This window comes from Platalea leucorodia, assembly GCF_965183815.1.
Source record: "Platalea leucorodia genome assembly, chromosome: 5".
Taxonomy (NCBI): Eukaryota; Metazoa; Chordata; class Aves; order Pelecaniformes; family Threskiornithidae; genus Platalea; species Platalea leucorodia.
In genome coordinates this window covers 37,168,100-37,184,202 of record NC_138827.1, presented here as the reverse complement: position 1 = coordinate 37,184,202, position 16,103 = coordinate 37,168,100, and the positions used below count along the sequence as shown (strand labels likewise).

At 44.8% G+C, this 16,103-nt stretch overlaps 2 protein-coding genes across 2 annotated transcripts; both read left to right on the top strand.

Moving 5' to 3' along the window:
- Positions 1-1,335: 1,335 nt before the first annotated feature.
- On the top strand, positions 1,336-9,713 carry BCL10 (BCL10 immune signaling adaptor). The gene is made up of 3 exons (XM_082313938.1): positions 1,336-1,467; positions 5,848-6,136; positions 7,281-9,713. The coding sequence occupies exons 1-3, from the start codon at positions 1,384-1,386 to the stop codon at positions 7,649-7,651; spliced, it is 744 nt and encodes a 247-aa protein (XP_082170064.1). The 5' UTR covers positions 1,336-1,383; the 3' UTR covers positions 7,652-9,713.
- A 1,219-nt stretch (positions 9,714-10,932) lies between these two features.
- Positions 10,933-13,964, top strand: LOC309590877 (UPF0690 protein C1orf52 homolog B; the record flags this gene model as incomplete). Its single annotated transcript, XM_082312452.1, has 3 exons — positions 10,933-11,193; positions 11,356-11,563; positions 13,303-13,964. The coding sequence occupies 3 exons, from the start codon at positions 10,933-10,935 to the stop codon at positions 13,383-13,385; spliced, it is 552 nt and encodes a 183-aa protein (XP_082168578.1). The 3' UTR covers positions 13,386-13,964.
- Positions 13,965-16,103: the final 2,139 nt, after the last annotated feature.

Here is a 16,103-nt window from a genome sequence, read left to right as displayed (position 1 = left end):
CAGCAATCAGCCCTGTCACCAGGTAAGAATGGTGACTAGTCCTTTATTTTTTAAATGTTCTGGGCAGGACCTTTGCTATCCAATGTGTTTATTGAAAAGCTGGGAATGCTGTAGAATAGATATTATTGCAGTTAATATTTGAAGTATGATTGCATTAACAAGGCATATCAAGCACAAGGACTTTGCAAAGTATCCTGAAACTCATAGTTTTGCCTTGCTGACCAAAACCCACTATTGATTGCTTCCACTTCTATACACTTTCATGCTTAACTGCTGGAAACGAAGTTTTCAAGACTGCAGCAATAGCCCGAGTTTTGCCTTTGAGAGCTGACAAAATACTGATTAATTAAGTTTTGCCTTCTGTCCTTCAAGAGTTTGCTCCTGCACGGGGCAGGGGGGCAGTGGCACCAGCGGGGTCTCCTAACAGAGCTGTCCGGCCTTCGGAGGAGTAAAATGGGAGCTGCTGGCTGCTCCATTGCATACAGCTTCGCTTGTTCTCAGACCTGCGTTGGCCTTGGAGGATCGCCCTTTACAGCAGAGGGTTTTTGAAAACTGTCAGTCCCTAAAATCTACTATAAATCCCCATGTCTTCCTTATTTGCTTATTTATTAACTTAAAAACGCTGTAACAAGTGATGAACTTGGTCCAGATGAACTGCGGCCTTTGAACAGAGCGTCGCTGAATGCTAGCGGAGCGACGGGCCCCAGGCGCCCGCAGCCGCCCATCGTTTCCAAACACCGGTTTTAACGGAGGGGGTGTTAAAGTGCCCCCGGGAGGCAGCTGCGACCTGCAGACACAGCCGACTGCCACAGTCTGCTGCCAATTCCGGAGAAGGGCCGGGTTTAACGGGCGAAGGGAGCCGCTCTCCGCCTCTGCAGGGCAGGCGGGAGCCCCGCCGCCAGGCCCGCCGGTTCATCGCTCGAAAGCCGCGGGCCCGGCGCGCGGGGAGGAAGCCCAGGCGAGCCCAGGGCAGCTCCCCGCCGCGGCCCGGCCCGGCCCGGCCCGGCCCAGCCGCTCGCCTGAGGCGAAGGCGTGAGGCCGGCGCGGCCCCGCTCCCCTCGGGCTCCCGCTCCCCTCGGGCTCCCGCTCCCCTCGGGCTCCCGCTCCCCTCGGGCTCCCGCTCCCCTCGGGCTCCCGCTCCCCTCGGGCTCCCGCTCCCCTCGGGCTCCCGCCGCAGCGCGGCCGCCGCGACACGACGCCGCGCGTCCGCGCACGCGCCGCCGGGCGGGGCCGCCGTGGGGGCGGGGTGCCTTCCCTGGGGGCCCATTGGTGGGTGGGCGGGAGGGGGGCGGGGCCGGGCGCGCGGGGGCGGGGCCCGGGCCGGAAGCGCTGCCCTGAGCGGTTTTCCCCATCGGCGGCGGCGCCGGCGGAGGGGTTTCCGCTATGGAGGGCCCGGGCCCGGGCTCGGGCTCGGGGGTTGCGGGGCGGCCGCTAACGGAGGACGAGATGGCCGAGGTGAAGAAGGATGTAAGTGGTGGGCTGGGCCGAGAGGCCGGAGTGCCCGGGGCCGGGGCGCGGAGCGGCGGGGTGGGGCCAGGGCCCGGGCCCGGGCGGGGGAACCGGAAGCTCTGTCAGAGCGGGCGTCCGAGGGGGGAAGGCCGGCGCGGAGGAGGGAGGGCCGCCGGGCCGGGCCGGGCCGGGCCCCCGCCGCGCCGCCCGGAATTCCCCGCCGCCTTGCCGGAGGGCGCCCGCGGGGGCGGGCGGGTCACATGCGGCGAGGCGGGGGCGGCGGGCCCGGGCCTGGGCTCCGCGGCGCCGGGCGGGGGCCCCCGGGGCGCCCTGCCCGCAGCTCGGGCCTCCGGGGCCCTCCCTGGCATAAGGCTGATAACGACTTGCAGAAACTTAACCCTGGGGCCAGGTATTCACCTGAAAGTTCAATTTTCTTTTGTTTTCCTCTAAGCGGTTTACTCCTTTGTCGCGTTTTAAGGCCGGGGTAGCGAGGGTTGGGTTTTCGTGGTGTCTCCGTGTACCACGATGAGGCATAGGAAGCAGAGTAGAAGTGATTTGTAATTAATATGGTATCCAAAGGTTAGCTGCAAATGTATGTGCTTCTCTTGGTTTTAATACGGTTCTCTCTTACAGAGCATGAATATTTGGATTGAATATTGATAATTTTTTGAGGCTTTTTGTTCTATATTTTTCTGACTTTTCTTTCCCATATTTATTCACTGATGTCTGGAATCTGAGAGAAGGCTGCATCCTTATTCAGTCTGGATTTACTTATCTCTTTGCTAGACTGGGAAGCAAGCAATGTGCTAACCAACCTCAACAAGTGATTGGTTAATTTAAAAAAAAAAAAAAATCTTAAAAAAATCACAGTTTATCAATTACTTATTGACCATCTCTGCTCCTGTTTGTAATTTGCAGTGTCTTATGTTTGACTTATTTGGGTTTTTTATGTTCCTTTAAAGTACAATAAAGATTGTTTGGAGTTGGGTTTTGATTTCTTACTAGCTTTATGCATACATAATTTTCTTTAAATGCTTTGTCATAGTTTTGAGAGGCATGTTTTTCAAGTTACTTGCTTCTGTGGAACCACAGAACTACTACCAGTGCAGTAGTTAGCATCCGGTAGTCACACCAAGAAAAGATAAGAACTACTTAAGTCAGGCTATATATATAACACGATATGTATGTTAACCTGTGTCAGTGACTGAATTCACGGCTGCATCTCACAGAAGTGCATGTATGTCACTTCAACCTTTAATCTTACAGAGTCTCCCATAGTAATTGGAGGACTTGATGGAAACCTAATATGTAGAAAGAAATAACATTAGTTCTATCATCAAAATACAATCTAATAAATCTAACTTTTGAGCTGCTCCTCTCAGATTTTAAATGTTGCGGCTTTGTGATACAAAGTGCTGGTTCAGTGTGAACTCACTTAGCTGTTTCAAAGCTGTTAAAGTAACTTTGATAGGGTCACTTTAAACAGAAGTGCTGCATTACCAGAAGTTCTGTGTATATTATGTGACAGCATGCCTCAGAAAGCTAGCTTGCAAGGATAACTTGGTCTGGGTAAACTTGTCTTGAGGAGAAATTCTAAAGGTTGGAGCCTTACGTTTGAGAGCTGGGAAGGAAGCAGTGAACCATACAAAATAATTGATATAGAGCAAAGTATATTTAAAGCTTCTGTTCCAATGTGTTTGCTCTTTCTGTCCGTCATAAACTGTTAACCTATGAGGACAGTGTGGAGGGGAATTCTGAACTGATACGCTTCCTACAGTGAAAGACTCATTACAGGAAGATGTTAGTCAAAACATCGTAGTCTTTCTATTCAATAACAACTCATTCTATTCTTTTAATGTTGAAACTTTAACTGACTTACATTTCAGAGTTTGTTGACTGATCCTCCTGGTGGTAGGATGAGATTTCCATGAGAACTGAAGAAATCTGTATCGCCTACTACATTTGTAACCATTCAGGCATAGGCTTGTTGCAGTTGGGCACTTGAGATGTGTTCCAGAGCCACCTAAATTGATATAAGCTGTACTGTCACACTTTTCTGCTCCTGTCATAGTTGTTATGCCACCACTAGTGCCAGTGTGACTGCATGTTAAACTGGATCGGGTAATTAATCTCGCTGTGGGAGGGGAAAAAAAAGGCACCAATACAGTTTCTTGACTGAATCTTCTCATCCACCAGTACAAGGGAAAGGGTAGGAACATGCAGCCGCCATGCAGGGCGGAGTGTTCTTGCACTTAAATTGGCTGCCATGGAGCTGCACCCTTATGTTTTCGGTTTTACCTTGTACTCAATCTAGTGGTGATAGTCTACTGCCAAAAGCCTTCCTTTATCTTCCATGCATGCTCATCTGATATTTTCTTTAACAACTGTGTAACCACAGGCTGTTTATTGATAGCTTAGTATTCATTGCATCCTAAAGAGCAACGAGAACACATTTATCCTCTGCTATACTTAGTGGAGCAGTCCAGGGAGTTTGGGTTTTGTTTTTTTTTTTAAGAGTTATTGGTGCCTTCCCTAGCACCAGTGTGCCAGACAGTATTTTGCTGTTTGAAATAATCTGTCTTAAAGTGCACCTTTATATCTAGCTTTTCCTCCACTTCTCTTTACTGAGCTAGTAAATGGCTGTAAGGCAAACGGTCATTTTCAAATTTTAATTTTTAAATGCTGCTGCTGCTATGGAATCTAATCTCAAAAAGCAGGGGGATATTTGAAAGCTTTCTTCAGGAAAGAATTTTTGTTTCTTTCCATCTCTTTACATGTCTTGTATGTAAAGGTGCTTTTCCTTCTGGCTCTCAAATATTTTTTTCTTTTTTTGAATCAAATGAAACTTGGCCGGAGGGGGTGTTAGTTTTTTCACATCAGTAATATTCATCTAGTGCATATCTGACTTCTTGTGTAATTCTGCACAGTGAAAAATGTGGCAGGAGAAACTGCCAATTTTGTAGTATTATTTTCAAGCACAGAGATGTCATTTGTGACTCTTACCTTCATAGAGTAGTAGATACTGAAACCAGAGAGTAGTGAACACATGCATTAATTCTGTTTCGATGTTGATATCAAGCAGGCTAGTTAATGTACAGATTGAAATAAGATGAATATCACTTACATTTTGGCGATGTTTGTGCTTGTATGTACCCTCTGAACAAGGTGGAGGAAGATTGTTTTCTGTTTTGATAACTGTAAAAATTGGTCAGTGTAGGAGCTCACTTGATCTTCCAAGGAGGAAATTAAAGTGGTTACATGGCAGTCTTTAGTTCTGACATTGCTGACCACAAAAATAAATTGGTAGCCAGGTTAGAATTGAATATGGTGACAAAAAATATCATGTTTCCTCAGAAAGAAGATCTCTGAGGGAATGTGGTCTGATAACGAGGTGTTACAGTTCCTGCAGATGCAAAGTGGCACTGCTGCTAAAGTGCTCAAGACAGATGTCTGCTTCATCAAACCCAATGTTAATTAACTGCGTGTTAGGGTCTTTAGACCATGGATGGAAGTCCCCTCCCACGGGCAGATTGTTCCACTTCTTTCTTTTTGCTGGTTATGGAGAAGAGTTAGGCAACCAGTTTACACTTGTAAGCTGAAGTTATGCTGCAGAGGGTAGTCATTTTGCTTTTGCCAGTCATTAGAGTTGCACTAACTCCCAGTGGTCTGTGCAGCACGTTAGAGGTGTGCAAGTTGCTTCAGGTGTTTAATACAAAATCTTAAACCAAAAGAAGGCAGCTTGATGAAGACAAAAATCAGCCAGTAAAGTTGTTAAGAGTAGGTCCATCTGTGGATGAAAGTGCATGTATTTTGAATGCCAGTAATCTGTTGAACTTGTGAATAGTGGTGTTTATTTAACAAACCTTTTAAACAGTGAGTATATTCATGCTGTTGCTCTGAGACTGCTTTTACTCAATGTACAGAAAACATCAATAATCGAACTATTTTGGAGTTGTGCCTCGTGGGTACAAGTAGTATGGAAATGTGGCAATTGGGTAGTCAGTGAGAATGAGCGTGTCTGTAGACAAAGTGAGTAGGTGCTGTAGTGTTTTGTTGGTATAATTTCTTTTCCTTTTTACTTTGTGAATGTTCTGAAATGTGATAACCACAGACTTGATGTAACTGACATTTTCAGTAAGTATTCACCTTATTACTTAACATGCTTTAGACTCCTGAGTTCACTCAAAGGGAACCAATGAAAGGGGTAATTAAATTAGATAACATTTTTTAAAAAAAAATGTTGTGTTTTTTTTTACACTGAGAAAAATCTCTGCTAGGTATCGTGGTCATGGCTTTAAAAATTGTTTCATTAACCTGTATCAAAATCATATAGGTTTCAAATACAGGCTTCTAAATAAATTGAAAGATTGGCTAATACTAGTTTGTTTTGTTTTTCAGGCTTTAGAAAGGATGCGTCCTTACCTGTGTGACAAAATCATAGCTGAGAGACACTTTGATTACCTGCGTTCAAAGAAAATACTCACTAGAGAGGACACAGAAGAAATTTCTTCTAGATCTTCCAGCAGGAAAAAAACTGGGAAGTTATTGGACTACTTAGCAGAAAACCCAAAGGGACTAGATGCTTTGATTGAATCTATCAGACGAGAAAGAACACAAAACTTCCTGTTACAAAAGATAACTGACGTAGTGTTGAAAGTCAAAAATGAAAAACTTGAAGCTCTCAAAGGTGAGAAGTTTATAGTAATATTTTGTAAGATACAAGTTTTATTTTGAGGGTCTGCAAAATTAAAACTTCAATTCTTTAAATCATGTTTCCTAGTACAGGTTGGTTGTGTGGGGGTTTTGTGGTGTGGTTTTTTGGGGGGTTTTCTGCTTCCTCTACTGTTTGGGACAATATTCTTGGAAATATCACCAGTTTGGGTTTTCAGATCCTAGTGCATGTATCCTGGCTTTGCCTTTTTACTATCTGAACACATCATAAATAACAAATTGCAAAAAACCCTATAACGTGTTGTTACGATGGATAAGTCTATCTTCACATTTCAGTTTTGCTTTCTATGAGGTTCTAACTATGAGGTTCTATGAGGTTCTAACAAAATAGGTGATTATCTTGCATTTCTCTTGAAGCTATTTACTGCAGTGGCAGGATGCTCTGGTTTTGTTAAACTTTGTACCTCAGCAGAAGATAAGCCAGCACATGCAACCTGAGGGGAATTCTCCCGTATGCCTTCAATGCCAAAACTTAAAATTAGACACTGTAAATGTATGAATGTGTTACATCATATAGGTAGAGAGGTTTTGTTGACACACAAAGCTTGAAGTAACTATATGTACTCATATTTTAAGGCAGATAAAGAAAGGATAAGCCTTCTAAACTAAAAATGTTACTTCCCCTTCCACACCCATCAAAAGAGAAATACAGAAGGAAGAAGTACATTTTAACCCTAGAGATGAAAGGTCTGAAGTTTTCTCTGGCTTCAGGTAAAACAGCCTTCAAATGCAGTCCACTTTGGAGTAGAATCATGTAGCTGAAGCTTTTAAAAGTTTGAAGAACATAGTGAGAAAAATCTATCAAAAGATAGGTCAAAGGGCTGAAGTGACTTCCTAAAATGAAGCTTAAGTTATGGTGCATCTTTGTCAAGTAGTAGCTGATACAGAGATACAGAGAAATCATTCACGTCAGCCTGGATAACCTGCATGTATTTTTTTAATTTGCCATGAATATTGGGATGTCACAGGTGAGATGAAGACATTAGTCTGTTAAAAATACAGACAATTGATCTTTGGCAATCTTACTGATATTAACTCGGAGCGCAGTTTTAAGAGTGCACTATGTTGTGATTAAATCCAGTCTCTGTTTCTTGTCTTAGGTCTAAGCTGCAGCACCTGTATGACCTCACTGTATGGTGGAACGAATAATCTTTCTAGATCATATTCTGATGAATCTAATTTTTTTGATAAAACAAAAGACAAAGAATCTGCCCAGATACATCACCCAGAAGAAGATTATAGCACCGCTGCATTTGTGTCTGCTGTCTCTCTTCATTCAATGAATTTACCAATTGCAGAGATGGGAAATGCTGCAGAGAGCGCTGTTTTCTCAGCCACCCTTCCAGGGCCCGGAGACCCTGGTGCACCCCCCCTCCCCCCAGAGCTCCAGTCAGAGCAGCAAGAACCGTGTACTAGTTCAAGTGACAATTGCTTTTTGCCTTTAAGATCACGTTCTCTTCAACCACAGTGAACGTAGTGACTTTTGTCTCTTCATCCAAATGGTACTGAAACTTTGTGTGATGTCTTATAAAGGTTAAAAAAATGTTTTCAAACTGCTAACTAGCAAAATCGGAGGAAACAATCTGTGCTATTTACTGTTTCTAAGGAGTAATTTTTTTGTAACTGGGTGACTCTGGAGCTGCTTGATTTTATGTTCTTTAGGGAGCTTCTTTCCAAAAGATCGTGGTATTACACCAGCAAAGGTTTGGTTTTTAAATCAATGTATTTAAGATTTCACATTTAGTTGCAGGTATTTAAGCTGCAGCTATAGAGCAAATGTTTTTTTTCTTCCTACAGAAACTAACGAATCTGGTTTTCTTAAAGTTTCTGTGATGGGTGAATTGGAAAAGATGGTTAGGAAAAGTACTGAGTATTGAAAAATAACTTTCTGAACGAAAAGCTTAAGCTCACTTACCAAAAACCTTCCACTAATTTACCAAATTAAATGTTTCTCTGTAGGATAAATTTTGCCCTGTACATATGTGTGTGCAGCTCCATTTGCAAAAAAAAAAAAGCAAAACCAAAAAAAACCCCAAACAAAACAACAACAAAAAAACCCCACCACAATCTGTAGCTATACTTATTTGCAAGAAGTCTTCTGAATTGTCTGAACTTTGTTCTCTGTCCTACCAGTAAATCAAAAGGTACTTGGTTTCGCAGTGATTTGAGTTAGCAAATATACTTCCACCAGTCTTCGCATATTATTCTTGTATATTAGTTAGAGATTTCTGATTTGAGATGCACTTTAAATATAAATTCTCATTAGTACTGGAAAAGGAATGTAAACTGCTGTAACAGCGTCATGTGGGCTGTAAGAAAATGTTATTGTATAATGCTATTAAGGAGCAAAGCCTGTATGTTTTGTCCCAGTAGGTAAGTAGAGGAGGAGTCCTATAGCAAGAAGTATCCATAACTGACGGACTCTTGGAAATGTTGCACTTCAGATACCTACTCTTCAAAGCAGAGAGACAGGTTTACATTTCAAGTTGTTCGGAGTCAAATGCATTTTAAACTATTTCAACATGGGAAGGTTCTCATTTCTTGACACAATGGAACATGCTGTATTCCTCTCATACTCTACGCTTGAGTTGTATTTAGGAAGTTGGCTTGTAATCGCTTTAAAATTACTAGGCAAAGACAAACTCTTACTTGGAAATGTGTACAGTTGTGTTTTGCAGTACTACACTTTAAAGCGATGGGATGTTTTCAGTGTATCAAAGGGTAGGTTTGTATTTAAGGCTTTAAATTATTTTGGCTCTTATACAGTGCTTTAGCTGTGTAATTCCATTCAAATTCAAACAGAGGTAATATTCCTAAACCGTGTTCTCCTTTTGTGGAGACAGGCCGTCTGCAGGACCTCAGTATAGTCTCTAAAGGGGTTTTCACGTTTACTCTGGTTTTGGAAGTAGGTTAAAATGAACTGCAATGTTCGACTACACTCTGTACTTAGTATATGAAGAGCTTACATTCCATAAAGATGTGGGCTTCTGTTTAGTGTTTATAAAAATCCTTGTTTTTCTTATATGCATCTAAGGTCATAGCCTGTCAGGACAGTGAAAATGCTTTTCAACAAAACTGCTCGGTTCAGAGGGTACTCTGGAAGTTAAGTGCCTACATATGCAAGCAAAATTTTGCTCTCTAACATGAAATTAAGGGTAGGTTTAAATCCCTCTCTTCCATTAACTTGAACTGTAGTTGCACGTACTCGGGATGTCTAAAGATTGATTTGTCCGAATGCCCGGCGTGACCACTTAAAGAGCTGTGCTTAGGTTTGGATCCCTTGGATTCTTGGAGGAGAGCGAGCAAGCTTGGCCTTAACTGGAAGAGAGCTTCAGCCCAGGGTGAAGGCAGCCTGGCAGATCTAAATCCCAGCGCGCGAGGTGTGCTGCCTGCCGGGATCGCTCCTGCGGCGCAGCCTGTTAACCTGAGACTTTCATTGAATGTATTCTCTTACCAGATGTTTATAACGTGCCTTGGTTTTTGGATTTGAAATTTTTTATCACAACTTTTGGAATAAATTCTTTTGTATAATTGCCTGTTTTCCTGTCTGCCTCTCTCGTTATTGAAATGTATAGGTTGTAAGAGCAGTTTGTGCCAGTATCGGGATGTGCGGTTTTGGTTCTGTGTGTGCGGGAGGCTTTCGTTCTCATTGTCTCGTTGGAGAGGTTTGTCTTTGGTGGAAAGAGTGACTGGATGTGAAACACCTGTGCCTGTAGGACCGCTTTCAAGAGCCGTGTATAGGGAAAACATGCATGTGAAATTAAGACCTCGGCTGCTTGACTACGGTTTCTGTGGTTCATGACTAGTATTGCTAATCTGATTCTTGCTTTTTTTTCAAATGACTCGGTCGCTCAACTTCTTTAAGATGTGAGAAGTGTTGCTTCCAGCCATGCATATATTGACTTCATTCTTAATTTAAGATTATTTTTTTTTAATAGCAGGGGAGAAACAACACCTTTGAGAGCTGAGGAGTGTGACTCAAAAAAGGATTTGCAAATGTTGCAGGGACGGTGGAGGCTCACTTCAGCGGTTGCTTTCATCATACTTTGTGTGTAGGGCGTCTTTCAAGATAATGATTATAGTGCTGATTATGAGAGAGGAGCTGGACCCAGTTCAGTATCTTTGCAGTAAAGGAATTGATAGTATAATAACCAAATCCCCTTCCTTACACCTTATCCTCCTTCCTTGGTAGTGTTAAGTAACCTGAACAGTGCTAGTAGGAATTTTAGCTGATGCAAAAACAGATCCATGGGTCTTGCTGACGAGACGTCTAGTACAAGCTTTTTCCAACAGATGTGAAAAATCCGGTTTGGTAAAGACAGCCGGGTAGGGGATGTTCAAAGCTTTATCTGCCCTGGCTTAGCTAGCGCTCGAACATTAGGGAAAACGTGTTTTCTCTCTACTTAAGCCTGCAGGTGTAAAAAAGGAGAAATGGGGGTCGTCTCAGTTTCACGGCTGATTTTCTGTGTCCGTCTGCGGCCCCTTAGGGGGAAAACATCCCCGAGGTACGGGGGCGAGCCCCGCAGGCCCGGGGCGACGCCGGAAGGTCAGCTTTTTCCCCCTCCTCCTTCTGCTGGATCCCCTTCGCCGTGCACAAACCGGGACCCCACCCCCAGCAAAACAGCCCTGGGTTTCGCCTCCCGGGGCCGGGGGCGGGCGGCGGCGGGGCCCCCCGCGGGGCGGCGGCAGGCCGGAACCCTCGGCGCGGGCCCGTTTTCCGTGCGGGCGGTGTCGCGGCGGCAGAGCCCCGCCATGGCGGCGGAGGGAGAGGACCCGCTGGGCTATTTCGCGGCCTACGGCAGCTCCAGCTCCGACTCGGAGGCCGACGAGCCCCAGCCCGACGAACGCCAGGCGGGGGGCGGCGCGGCGGCGGGGGGCAGCCCGGGGCGGCGGCCGCGGTTACCGCCGCCCGACGAGCTCTTCCGTCGGGTATCGCAGCCGCCCGCCTTCCTCTACAACCCGCTCAACAAGCAGATCGACTGGGAGAGCCGCGTCCTGCGGGCGCCCGAGGAGGTGCGGGGCCGGTGGGGCGCGGGGGGCAGCCCGGGGCGGCCGGTGGGGCGCGGGGGGCAGCCCGGGGCGGCCGCCGGGGCCGGGTGGGGCCGGGCCGCGCCGCCTCGCAGCCGGCCCGGGCGCCGAGGCCCGGCGTGACGGGTGCCCTGCTCTCTCCTGCAGCCCCCCAAGGAGTTCAAGGTGTGGAAGAACAATGCCGTGCCCCCGCCGGAGACCTACAGCTCCCCTGAGAAGAAGCCCGCGCCGCCTCCTGCCCTCGACATGGCCATAAAGTGGTCCAACATCTACGAGGACAACGGGGACGACGCGCCCCGGCAGGCCAGCAAAGCCAAGTTTCTGCCGGATGAGGAGCAGGAACCCCCGGAATCGGGTGAGGTCCTGGCGTAAGGCAGCTGTGCTTTGCACGGGTGCCTGCGTTTCGAATTCGTGCACATAGGGAGGCGAATTGGGTGGGTGGGTGGATTCTGTGAGTGGTCTGTGGCTGGAGCCCTCCCTGCCCAGACCTCAGAGGAGGTTCTGCTGGCCTCTTCTGCATCCTCTGCGTGAGGTGCTGGAGCGTGCCCAAAGGAGGGCGGTGAGGCTGGTGAAGGGTCTGGAGCACAAGTCTCACGAGGAGCAGCTGAGGGAACCGGGGCTGTTTAGCCTGGAGAAGAGGAGGCTGAGGGGAGACCTTATCGCTCTCTACAACTACCTGACAGGAGGTTGTAGTGAGGTGGGGGTAGGACTCTTCTCCCAAGTAACAAGCAATAGGACGAGAGGAAACGGCCTCAAGCTGCACCAGGGGAGGTTTAGGTTGCATATTAGGAAAAACTTCTTCCCTGAAAGGGTAGTCAGGCAGTGGAACAGGCTGCCCAGGGAAGTGGTTGAGTCCCCATCCCTGGAGGTATTTAAAAGGTGGGTAGCTGTGGTGCTTAGGGACATGGTTTAGTGGCGGACTTGGCAGTGCTAGGTTAGCGGTTGGACTTGATGATCTTAAAGGTCTTTTCCAACCTAAATGATTCTGTGATCCACTGCTGCTCAAGAGCAGAGCAGTAGTTGGCTGCAGGGATGGTTAGGCTTCAGTGTGGGTGTTCTGGTTTCCTAGAATCAACATAGGCTCTCCAGCAATCTCTCTGCTCCCCTTCCATTGTCATTAGCGGAAACAAGGAATGATTAAAGAGCCTGTAGAACTGTAGTTACATGAAACTAACAGGTTCAGTCATGGTACTGCTAAAACAGAAAGTGGTATGAGAGCTTCTTCTAACACTGCTGTCTTGACCTTAGGTGTAGATGTAGGTCAGATTATTTTTATAATGTTTGCAAAACTTGGGGGCCAAGAGGGGAATTAAATAAAATGTCCATGTGACAGATTACTGAAGAAAATATTTACTGTCCTTTTCACTTCTAATCGTGTTACAAGCTGTAATGGTAATTTAGGAAGTAAAGAAATTCGACATGAGGGAGGAATATTTTTTTTTAAACTCGCCGGAGAAAGAAAATAGCCAGTAAGCAACAAAGAGAACAAAACCAGAAGAAGAAATTCTGGGGTTTCAGAACACACAATGTTTTGCTTTGCCACTAAAGTTGTCAGCAAACCTTTTCCAAAGAAAGGGTTTTTTGCTGTCTTGCTCCTTTTTTTGTTCTGGGTGTTCCTTGCCCAGTGGCAGTTTGTCTGTGTCTTGCTCCATTTGTTCGGTGTGCCTTTTTTTTCCCCCCTTCACATTTCTCTTAGTCAGCCTTCATCCAAAGACTAAGAAGATAAACTGTTAATTGACCTCGACATTACTTCCTGCTTCTAAAGTGTCATTTTCTAGCTCTTTGTCTTATCTATTCAAATAATAAGTTTTTTAGAACAGGTACTGTACAGTAGCATAACAAGACCTCTTCTCAATTATCCTCAGTGGCCTGTGGTAGTAATAACAAGTAATCATTCCTATTCTGTCTATATTCTGTCCTATTCTGTCTATATTGTCCACATTCCAAAAATGAGGATGTTGTCAGTTAATACTACTGTGTCTTTTTTCCAGGCACCTCAGATGTGGTTAAGTCAGTTGTTCTGAGACGAGGATGGTGTTTAAGACAAAAATACTGGCTTTGCTGACTTTGATTAACTCTGTCTTTTATTTAAAGATGGTGAAAAAGATGATGAACCAGCTTCTGCTAAGAAACGTAAACTAGACTCTGGGGAGCAGACGAAGAAGAAGAAGTTATAAGCAGGGTGTGCTGGATTTAGCCATAATGAGAATTTCAATGAACTTGGATTCCTCTGCTGGAATGGGAAACAAATACATGTTTACCGCATTTCTCTCTCCTATTGGGTAGGGAATTTTATTTCTGAGTATGCTTGCCTTTTGGAAAGCACAAATTTAAATGGACAGTGTCGTGATATAAACTCGTCTACTGAACAAAATTTAAACCTGTTTATTTAAAAGAGGGATTTAGAAGAGGGATCCATTGTGATGGATGCTTGTGCTCATGCAGGTTACAGGGCTTCATGGTATTTTGTTTATCAAGAAACCTGGTAACGTGACCTCTTCTGGACTGACTTTTCCATTGTGTCAAAACCTTTTATAAAGGCGTATATACTAGAGATTCTTTAATACTGTCCTGTGATATGTTTGCATAATGTTGTTTTGAAATGTACGTAAAGGCTGCAAATAGGTCACTGGAATAAAACTACATTTGAAAACATACGCGGTATAAATATTGCATTGCATGCTTGGTGAGTAGGAGGGATGAATGCTGTACTGTGTGCATTTCAGTGATGTATTTCTTATGACACAAGAGATTCCTCAGGGTTTTGTTTGTAATAAATATACAACTGCAAACTGAAAAAAACATGAACCTAATAATGGAGTTTAATATTTGATTTCACTGCATCAGTGAAACGTGAGACTAACTGATGCAGGAAGAATTGAAGCATTTCACATATTCTTCCTAAAATTGAAAATAGAATCTAGATATTTACGTGGAAAAAATTATGACAAAGTTGTGATAAAGTCTTTACTGCCAAATTGTATTTATTTCAGTACAAACAGTTGGTAATCTTCTCTTAAGTGCTAGTCAGTATATGTTGCATTTGTGATATGCTGCTGCATGGATTTGGGGGTCTGTATATGAAGAAGTACCAGCAAAACTGGGTTGGAGGGAGGGTTGCTTTAGGTTTATTTTCAAATAAAGCTTCTGTGCCTTAGGAAATGTGCAGCGAGATTAGGCCTACTATTAGAAGTTTATGTAATTAAACTAGCAATGTAAATATTCATAATTTTTATTTTCCTTCTGTCTTGGACTAGCTTTAATTTGGCAGACCAGATTCTGTATGCATATGTGCTAATATGTTAATATTTTTTTAAAGTGATTTTTTAAAAAAAATCTTTTCAACCTCAGTATATAGAAAAATGTATTCATTTTTAGTGAGTATATGAAGTTAGCAACAGGTTATGCAGTCCTAGCCTTGGCAGTGTGATAATGCTTTCTCTGGATCCTTCTCTACCTGCAGACTCCGCAACCGCTCCTTGCCAATTTCACAGCCTGTTGGGCCAAATCCGTGATATATTCCACCCCTTCTGTGCTGCCAGTCTGGAAACTTATTCCAAAAATGGCACTTGTACACAGCTGAGGGTTTCCCATGCTCCAGATCTCCTAGCACAAACCCAAATATTTGACGCTGTCATAGCAAGCTTCAAGATGGGGGACGGTGTCATAGGCAAAGCTGATGTAGTGCCAGATCTGTGTACAGTTTCTCAAAATACTCCTTCGTCTCAGATTATGATGGCTGGGCTGGAGCAGAGCAGAGCTGGCCTCCGGGTTGCAAGGGGAAACCTCCCATGCCCTTAGTGATGACCCTGCTGAGTTCCAGCTGGGATGAAGACCCCTTCGCGTTTATCCCTTGCTGAAATGGAGCCTTCGGTAGGTGGACAGCCAGTGGAGCGTGACAGCCTAGGACCTGTGGATATCTGCACTTTGCTGAGTTGAGAGACTATAAATGCCCGTACTTTGCTTTTCTAGAATGCTAATGTAAATTCTCCTTCGTTCTAATAATCGCACATGAAACTTCCACTAAAAATTGCCATCTAATGCAGACCGGTTCTCTTACAGGAATAGCTGTCTCCATGCAGGTCATGCAGCCTTACGTCATCCACTTCGGGATATGGATTGTCACAAGCTACTTATGTAGCTGGTCTCTAGGTCCTGTTCGTCTGGGATCAAAGTTTCTGTGAGCTTCGCCTACAAAGAAATGAAGGAAGTTTTTCTTGAAGTGCTGAATGTGAAGTCTCTGAACGAAAAGGCTCACTCTAATCTGTTTTTTTTCTCTATCTGCTGTCCTAATATCGCTAGGTTGAAGGTGCTAATCTTCGGCGAATGTGGTAGGAAAAAAGACTGCTTATGCTCCTTTTTTGACAGGAATGTGTTTATACTATAGCTGGCATAGAGACCTGAGGGTAGGGAATAGCAGCAAGCTCCTGTTCAGATATGAATATCAGATGTTTGGTGAGTTTCCTGAAGGTTTAGTTTGTGTCCAGGCAGCGAGCTGCAGATTACGGTATGTCTAGCAAGACGCTTCTTGAGAAATCTGCCTCTGCTGTCCTGTATGTTCCAGGGTTATGTGGGATGAAGGGTACCATTTCTTGAAATCTGAGGGATTTGACGTGATGTACGCGGTTCAATGGACTGCCTAATTCTCAAGTCTTACAATAGTTCTGTTTGCTACTGAAGCGCTTCTCGAAGAGCGTTACAGCTGAAGGTTAATGTCACCAGCTCTGGAAACAGGATGCATTCCCACGACTGCCATGACCGAGGAGGCTTTTGTCCTTGTATTGTTTGCTGTGCTATTCTGCGGGGCAGCTCAGGAAGTTACCATGCTAATCACTCCTTTTGTTTTCAGATAAGATGATATACGTGGTATCCAGTTGTCTTGAAGTTAACACCAT